Source organism: Cucumis melo, chromosome 8 (assembly GCF_025177605.1).
Source record: "Cucumis melo cultivar AY chromosome 8, USDA_Cmelo_AY_1.0, whole genome shotgun sequence".
Taxonomy (NCBI): domain Eukaryota; kingdom Viridiplantae; phylum Streptophyta; class Magnoliopsida; order Cucurbitales; family Cucurbitaceae; genus Cucumis; species Cucumis melo.
The window spans coordinates 15,960,314-15,970,031 of record NC_066864.1 but is presented as its reverse complement, the minus strand read 5'-3'; the positions used below and the strand labels follow the sequence as shown (position 1 = coordinate 15,970,031).

General features: G+C 34.3%; 1 protein-coding gene across 1 annotated transcript; it reads left to right on the top strand.

The window, feature by feature from the left end:
• Positions 1-507: 507 nt before the first annotated feature.
• On the top strand, positions 508-6,273 carry LOC103499529 (magnesium-chelatase subunit ChlH, chloroplastic). The gene is made up of 5 exons (XM_008462547.3): positions 508-2,255; positions 2,481-2,563; positions 3,221-5,023; positions 5,112-5,588; positions 5,683-6,273. Exons 1-5 carry the CDS (start codon positions 848-850, stop codon positions 6,058-6,060), a joined length of 4,149 nt encoding a protein of 1,382 aa, XP_008460769.1. The 5' UTR covers positions 508-847; the 3' UTR covers positions 6,061-6,273.
• Positions 6,274-9,718: the final 3,445 nt, after the last annotated feature.

The window sequence follows — 9,718 nt, the reverse complement described above, 5'->3', positions numbered from 1 at the left end:
GGAAATACTAGCTGATTACAACAGAATCAGTGCCAAATCAATTATTAAAACTAATACTCAACACTAATTACCAAAGAATTAGTGGTTTTTTTACCACGAATTTATGGGGTAAAAAAAGTGAACTTTTACCAAATTAGTAAAATAAAAAAAGAAAGAAAAAAAAAACGTATATTCAAATGGATGGTGAGGCATGAAGAAGAGTAGCCTAAAGTACATGAAGAGCTAAAAGACTTATTATCTTCCATTGGTCCCATTGAAGACCACAAAGAAAATATCAGTCCTTTTTCTCTTTAGAGACACAAACCCAAAGTAGAAAGAATCTTTCACAAGAATTAGGAATTTAATGCAATTTTTCTTTTTTAAAAAAAATCTCCAATTTTCTATCTCATTATCCACCCTTTCCACTCTAAACTTCACTACAATTTGATGAAATCTGTTTCCACCAATCAGATTGCACCAAATTCCATCAAAAACGCCCCATCAGATAATTATGGATGTCTTCTTCTTCCTCTCTTCTTTCGTGGCTGAAATTGAAGCTCAACCTCAAAAATACATTTCATTTTCAAAATTCCCTGATGACCCAATTCGCCACGTGTCCCTTCCACTCACCACTACCCACACAAAACAACTGCTTCTCTTCCTCTTCCTCTTCTTCTCCATTAAATTCCCAGACCCATCCCTCTGCAACTTCGAATGCAACAGAAAGAAAACGGACCAAAAATCCCTTGAGGAATTTCTCATTTTTGAAGCATAATTCAAAGATTAAACCCGTATTAACCCTCTTCATCTTACCAGAGGTTTGATTTATTGATCGAATTGTTTTATTGGTTTTTTTTCAAGGTCACCAATGGTGTCCTTGGTGTCATCGCCATTTTTAGCGGCTTCAAAATCTGAGCTTCAGTTATTTTCGTTCTCCCAGAAACATTTCTTTCTTCATTCCCTCATTCCCAAAAAAACCCATATCGCCATTTCTTCTAAAACCTCCATTAAAGTGAAATGTGCCGCAATTGGCAATGGCCTTTTCACTCAAACCAGTCCCGAAGTTCGTCGTGTCGTTCCTGATAACACCAACGGCCTTCCGACGGTCAAAATCGTCTATGTTGTTCTTGAAGCTCAGTACCAGTCATCACTCACAGCCGCCGTACAAGCTCTTAACAGCAACGAAATTCACGCCAATTTCGAAGTTGTGGGTTATTTAGTTGAAGAGCTTCGTGATGAATCGACTTACAAAACTTTCTGTAAAGACTTGGAAGATGCTAATGTGTTCATTGGGTCTTTGATTTTCGTTGAGGAGCTTGCTTTGAAAGTGAAAGCTGCTGTTGAGAAGGAAAGGGATCGACTCGACGCCGTTTTGGTGTTCCCTTCAATGCCTGAAGTGATGAGATTAAACAAACTTGGGTCATTCAGTATGTCACAATTGGGACAATCTAAGAGTCCATTCTTTCAGTTGTTCAAGAAGAAGAAACAATCTGCTGGTTTTGCTGATAGTATGCTAAAGCTTGTGAGAACATTGCCTAAGGTATTGAAGTATTTGCCTAGTGATAAGGCTCAAGATGCTAGACTTTATATTTTGAGTTTGCAGTTTTGGCTTGGTGGGTCACCTGATAATCTTCAAAATTTCTTGAAAATGATATCTGGGTCTTATGTTCCTGCTTTGAAAGGGGTTAAGATTGAGTATTCTGACCCTGTTTTGTATTTGGACTCTGGGATTTGGCATCCTTTGGCTCCTTGTATGTATGATGATGTGAAGGAGTATTTGAATTGGTATGGAACAAGAAAAGATGCTAATGAGAAGTTGAAGGATCGTAATGCTCCTGTTATTGGGCTCATTTTGCAGAGGAGTCATATTGTTACTGGTGATGAGAGTCATTATGTGGCAGTGATTATGGAGTTGGAGGCTAGAGGGGCTAAAGTGATTCCCATTTTTGCTGGTGGGCTTGATTTTTCAGGACCCGTCGAGAGGTATCTTGTTGATCCGGTGACAAAGAAACCATTTGTGCATTCGGTTGTGTCGCTTACTGGCTTTGCTCTTGTCGGAGGGCCAGCTAGACAGGACCATCCAAGGGCTGTTGAAGCACTCACTAAGCTTGATGTTCCTTACATTGTTGCATTACCTTTGGTGTTTCAAACTACTGAGGAATGGCTTAATAGTACCCTGGGTTTGCACCCTATTCAGGTGGCGCTTCAGGTGGCTCTACCCGAGCTTGATGGTGGCATGGAGCCTATAGTTTTCTCGGGTCGAGATCCTCGAACAGGTATGTAAGAGTTGTTGTATTCATATTTCAACAGCCTATCGTTTTCTACACTATGCAAGTGATTCAAATTCAAGTAGATAGCGATTTCTGTTATCATCTTGATTTCGAAATGGCTGATAGATCATTGATTTTGTTTGTTGGTTTATTCATGAAGGGTCAAATATTTGCAGAGTGTTAGTTGTTTAGGACTTGAGCAATATGAACATTCTTGATAATGTATTGTAGGGAAATCTCATGCACTTCACAAAAGGGTGGAACAGCTCTGCACCAGGGCAATCAAATGGGCTGAACTGAAGAGAAAATCTAAGGTATTCACTTCTATAACTCAGCGCAACAGCTTCCATTTTCCATAATTAGTAGTTAGCACATTTCTTTCTTTACCATTATGCAACCCTCTAGAAATAAATATTAGCGAAATTTTGCTATATTTTGTAAAATATTTTGTAAATTTTGCTAATTTATTTTGCTATATTCGTAAATGCTCCTACAATTTTTATAAGATAGAAAAAACCAAATTTTCTTGACTTGTGATAATTTCTAATTGGACAACTAGTGGGCCACAAAAACAGATGCAGCCCAGCCAGCACCCAAATTTTCTTTTCGAGAAACGTTATAGATTCAAAGACATCAAACTTGAATCCAACTTGTTGATATTGTTATGCTTGTAACTATATTTCCCTTTGGCTTTTGGTTCCGACGATTTTTTACCATTATTCTATAGGAACTATTTCTTTTACTTGGAGCCAATTTTTGTAGTTGGGTTACATTTTACGGACTTACTTTTTCGAATGGCTTTCTTTTAGTTTTTTCTCAATGAAAATCGTGGTCTAGGAAAAAAGGGATATCGTAACTATGTTTGATATTGATGTACTTGTAACTTTGTACTATTGTGGACATATTATGCTATTGCTAGGTAACGGTTCAAAACTTTCTCCATCTCATGATAATTATTGGCATTTTTGCAGGCTGAGAAGAAGTTGGCTATAACTGTCTTTAGTTTCCCTCCTGATAAGGGGAACGTTGGTACTGCTGCATATTTGAATGTCTTCTCATCCATCTTCTCTGTCTTAAAAGACCTCAAGAAGGATGGATATAACGTCGAAGGCCTTCCTGAAACTTCTGAAGCTTTGATTGAAGATGTTATTCATGACAAAGAGGCACAATTCAACAGTCCGAATCTCAACATTGCTTATAAAATGAATGTTCGTGAATACCAACAATTAACACCTTACTCCACAGCATTGGAAGAGAATTGGGGAAAACCTCCTGGCAATTTGAACTCTGATGGAGAGAATTTGCTGGTATATGGAAAGCAATATGGAAACGTCTTCATCGGTGTTCAACCGACATTTGGATATGAGGGTGATCCGATGAGACTTCTCTTCTCTAAATCTGCTAGCCCCCATCATGGTTTTGCCGCATATTACTCTTATGTTGAAAATATCTTTAAGGCTGATGCAGTTCTTCACTTTGGAACTCATGGTTCGCTTGAATTTATGCCCGGAAAGCAAGTTGGAATGAGTGATGTTTGTTATCCTGATAGTTTGATTGGAAACATTCCGAATGTCTACTATTATGCAGCTAACAACCCATCTGAAGCTACCGTTGCTAAACGTCGTAGCTATGCTAATACCATAAGCTATTTGACACCTCCAGCAGAGAATGCAGGGCTTTACAAGGGCCTTAAGCAGTTGAGCGAGCTTATTTCCTCATACCAATCGCTTAAAGATACAGGTCGTGGGGCACAGATTGTTAGCTCGATTGTCAGTACTGCTAGACAATGTAATCTCGATAAGGATGTTGAACTACCTGAGGAGGGAGAGGAAATCCCAGCAAAAAACCGCGACCTTGTTGTCGGAAGGGTATATTCAAAGATCATGGAGATTGAATCCCGCCTTTTGCCTTGTGGACTTCATGTCATTGGTGAACCACCATCCGCAATGGAGGCCGTAGCAACGTTGGTTAACATTGCTGCACTCGACCGTCCTGAAGATAACATTTCATCTCTTCCTTCGATACTAGCGAACACAGTTGGTAGAAACATAGAAGATGTGTACCGAGGGAATGACAAAGGAATACTGAAGGATGTTGAGCTTCTTCGGCAAATTACGGAGGCATCACGTGGGGCCATTTCTGCCTTTGTGGAAAGATCAACTAACAGTAAGGGTCAAGTCGTCGATGTTGGTGATAAGCTCACTTCAATCTTAGGATTCGGCATAAATGAACCATGGGTTCAGTACTTGTCAAACACCAAATTTTACAGGGCAGACAGGGAGAAGCTTAGGAAACTATTTGAGTTCTTAGCCGAGTGTTTGAAGCTTGTTGTTACCGATAACGAATTGGGGAGTTTGAAACAGGCTTTGGAGGGAAAATACGTCGAGCCAGGCCCTGGGGGTGACCCGATCAGAAATCCAAAGGTTTTACCAACAGGAAAGAACATCCATGCCCTTGATCCACAAGCAATTCCCACAACAGCAGCAATGCAAAGTGCAAAAATTGTGGTGGATAGGTTGATAGAGAGGCAAAAGGTTGAGAATGGAGGAAAATATCCTGAGACAATTGCCCTTGTATTGTGGGGAACTGATAACATTAAGACCTACGGTGAATCCTTGGCTCAAGTTCTGTGGATGGTCGGCGTAATGCCCGTTGCAGATACTTTTGGTCGCGTCAATCGTGTAGAACCTGTGAGTCTTGAAGAGCTCGGAAGGCCTAGGATCGATGTTGTTGTCAACTGTTCTGGTGTTTTCAGAGATTTGTTCATCAATCAGGTAGATGATCCTACATTTCTCAATAACTTACAATATGATGAGCCTTTTAGCTTCTTTTTTATAAGCGAGCTTATAATTTGTCTTGCAGATGAACCTTTTGGATCGAGCAGTGAAGATGGTTGCAGAATTGGATGAGCCTGAGGAGCAAAACTTTGTCAGGAAACATGCAATGGAACAAGCTCAAGCCCTAGGTATTGGTGTTCGAGAAGCTGCAACTCGAGTTTTTTCGAATGCGTCTGGATCTTACTCGTCTAACATAAATCTTGCTGTTGAGAATTCTTCATGGAATGATGAGAAGCAACTCCAAGACATGTATTTGAGTAGGAAGTCCTTTGCTTTTGATTGTGATGCTCCTGGAGCTGGCATGATGGAGAAGAGGAAAGTTTTCGAGATGGCTCTGAGCACAGCTGATGCCACATTCCAAAACCTCGACTCGTCCGAGATCTCATTGACCGATGTCAGCCATTACTTTGATTCTGATCCAACTAATTTGGTTCAAGGTTTGAGAAAGGATGGGAAGAAGCCAAATGCCTACATTGCTGATACCACTACGGCAAATGCTCAAGTGAGAAATCTTCAACAATGTTCTCATACGCTTATACTACTCTCATCATTCTCTAAAGCTCTATATAAACTAATCAATTTTTTTGAACATACAGGTTCGGACGCTTGCTGAGACGGTGAGACTGGATGCAAGAACTAAGTTATTGAATCCCAAGTGGTATGAGGGAATGATGTCGAGCGGTTATGAGGGTGTCCGAGAAATCGAGAAGAGGCTAACCAACACGGTGGGATGGAGTGCAACTTCTGGGCAAGTCGACAACTGGGTTTACGAAGAAGCAAACACGACATTCATTCAAGATGAGGAGATGCTGAACAGGCTGATGAAAACCAATCCAAACTCTTTCAGGAAATTGGTGCAAACATTTTTGGAGGCGAACGGGCGGGGATATTGGGAAACTTCAGAGGAAAATATCGAAAAACTGCGGCAATTGTACTCTGAGGTTGAAGACAAGATTGAAGGGATCGATCGATGAAGGATATATTGATATATTGATCATGAACAGGTAAAATTTGTAAAACCAGAACAAGAAGAATGTAAATTACTTTGGCCATTTATTTAACCATCCTCTTCTCTTTTTAGGATGGATGGATGTAATTTTGTAATGTGAAATTATTTGAGACTTTTTTTTTTTTTTTTTTTGTACTATTTTTAAAAGTCTTAATTGCAAATCTCATTTGGATGCATACATGTGTGACTGTTTTACTTTTTAAATATGGAGAACTCTATCTAAACATATACTATAACTCAACCTTAATAATTATATCCATTTAAATCCTTCTTTTTCATAAGTTAATAGGTTAAACCATTTGATAGTGGCTAATTTATTGTTACTTTAACTTAGCTTTCCATTCAAAACTAAATTAAAAACTAATTAAAATCATCTAACTGAAAGTACTCTTCTCTCAAATGGCATCAACACAACAATTAGATATATTAAGTAATTGTGTTTTAAAATAAGCAGAAAAAAAAAATGGAGTACGAAAAATGAAGGTTTAAATATTAATTATTTTGACATGTGTCATTTTGGTCTCCATACTTTTGAATTCAGTTCATGGAGGTAAAAAAGTTATTAGTATTGTAACACCTTAGATTTAGCACTTGATGACCACAACATTCCCTTCCATCTCTAGCAACTCGGTTATGTCATCCTTGCTTATCTTGAAGGCTTCTAAGAATAAGTCATTCCCACAAATCATTACGAATCTTTCTAGCATATTTTATATTCACTCACAAGAACCCTAGAATTTTTTTTTAAGATATCATCTAATTTATAATTGATCTAAGCTACGCACGATATATAAAAATTTTAGAATTTTTTATGATTTTGTATTTATTTTACTAAATAAATACAATTAAGATATATCATTAGAATATAATAAAATTTAAATATAAAGAAACTAATGCCAAAACCTAAATCATACTATCAAATCAAACTAATTGAATAAAAACAGCTTTCATTTCAAAAGAAACAAAAAAAAAAAAGCAAAAGTAAACAACTTTCATTAAGATACAATTAAAATCATGATATATCAGTGGTATAAATGTACTTTATATCAATTAAGTATAGCAATTTGCATAAAATAGAGTATATCTTTGCTAAAAAAGGTATATCGGTTGACTAATAAACCAACTATCAGAAATATCAAAATATACATGTTGATAAAAAAATGTTGGTAAAATTAAACATTTGCTTTCAAATATAAACAAAATGAGTTAAAATATTGACAAGCAAAATGTATATCATTGTCTATTAGTGATAGATATAGATACATTACTATCATCCTCATGAATAAACACTAATATATTTACAAATATAGCAAAACGACATTCTCTATCAATGATAAAGATTGATATAATAATATCATTGATCATCATTGATAAATACTGATAGATACTTATGTTCACATTGTCTATTTTTTTATAGATTGTGACATTTTGTAATATTTGTGAATGTTTTTCAACGACCATGCTATTTAGAACAATTTTCTTGAGAAAAACGAAAATCATAATCAAAATATTTCTGTTTGTGCAATTTTTAGAAAATAATGGCAATATTTGAAAGAACTACGAAATTTTTTTGCTCCAATCACAATTTTTCACTTTTTTTACACAAAAATTACCATTTTAGTCCCAAATATTAATGAGATGTGCAATTGATGAAAATTGTCCTTTTAGTCCTTATATTTCGATGAAAATTACATTTTTAGTCTCTAAGTTTTAATGAATTTGTGTATTTGGTCCTCGAGTCTTAAAAATGTACTTTTCTAGTCTAAAGTTTATAAAAATAAACTTATTTGATCCCCAAATTTTTATAATGTACCTTTTTAGTCTCTAGTTTTTAAAAAGCTATAATCTATTAATAAACCATAACGTTTGAAAAACATTTCCTAACTATATTGGCCTTTATGAAATATTAAATTAACAAAACTGTTAGGAATATTCTACATTAAAATCAAATATTATTAGATGTCCATAACCTTCTTAGGTTACAAATTCATCCAATAACCTTTCCATCAATTTTCATAACTTTCTTGTCTCCTATTTAGGTTTGGTTTCGTAATCATTATTCTCACAACCATATAAATAGAAGTTGTAGAGATCATTTGTATACACACCGCAATTGAGTTCAATTGTCTTCTCTTCTTCTTCTCTTCTCTATTCTTCTCTTTGGTTGTTTCATTGTTCTTTATTTCATAACACGTTATCAGCATGAGTCTCACCTCTTTGGAGATTGTGTAAAAATTGATTTTGATTCATGTTAAAGATCCATTAGAATCTTCCCTATAGTTTTGAGATATTTAAAATCTCGTTCAAGTACAGTGAGTGTTTTAATTTTGGTGACTTTTCATATGTATGTATTTGGTGTATTTATCATTTATCTTCTCACCATCATGATTCATCTTTCTTGAATTTGAACATAAAGTTGAAAGAAGATGAATTTAAACATTTGATAATTAAGTATGCAATATATGTTAATTGTTTGCTAAGGTATATTTGTTATTAGTTTTATAATTTGATTTGATCGAATCAAAAAACTCTATTCATATTTTCATATGTTTGACAAAGACTGCATGTACTTTATCCTCATACTTTGGTAGAATAACTAAATAGAAAAAAATTTGCGATTGCATAGATTTAATGAAAATTTATCCTTAATTTGGTTTCAAGTTATGTATGACATTTCATGGTAAAATTTTGTGATATTAAATTTTGAGTGCATGAGATATGTATATCATGACATATGTGTTGAATAAGTATATATTCAAACGTAAATTCTATTTGAAGTATATGTATATATATGTGTGTGGTTACTATTTTAGATCGTAAATATTTTCATATTTGTTGAGGAATAAAATTTATGTTTGAGAAATTTAAATAACTTTGTTTTAAGTGATCCAAAAATAGAAAAGATATTGAATAATCAAGTATTTCTTGACTTTAATTTTTTGGTTAAATCTTATAGATTTGTCAAATATGCTATATCATTTTAGATGTATGTTATAAATGTTCTAATGTTATTTAGATTAAGGTGGTATATCATGCCTTATTTTTAAATATAATTCTTATATTTAAAATATTTGATTGAGATGTTTTTCTAATTAATTTATATGAAAGTTGAAATTAGAATATTTGTTTTCCTAATTGGATTTCATTTTACTTGACAAATATTGTGGTAATATTTATCTTCTATATATATACGTTAAGATTATATAATGTTAATGTTGTTTTTCAAATATGAGAATAAATTCTCAATGTTGTCTTTGAAACTTATTTGATTGTTGAATATTTAAATTATCCTCATGTGAACTTTGTGAATCTTACAAATCTTATATGTAGTAATTATATATATTTGATTAAATTCTCTTATGACAAAGTTTATGAAAGTTATGTATAATAGTCAATTACTTCTTAAACTCAATGTTGATTTAATGTACCTGAAGTTGCATAAATCAGTTAGTGCTATTGTTTTTGTCGTGCACCAGTAGTTGCACATATCAAAACATCTTTGCTCTTATAATATCAATTTGAGAGAGAAAGTTTGAAACATTATATTATATATTGAGCATATGTTTCTATAGAAAAAAAAAAGGTAGATTTTGATCAAATAATTTAATAGCATTCCCTAAAGT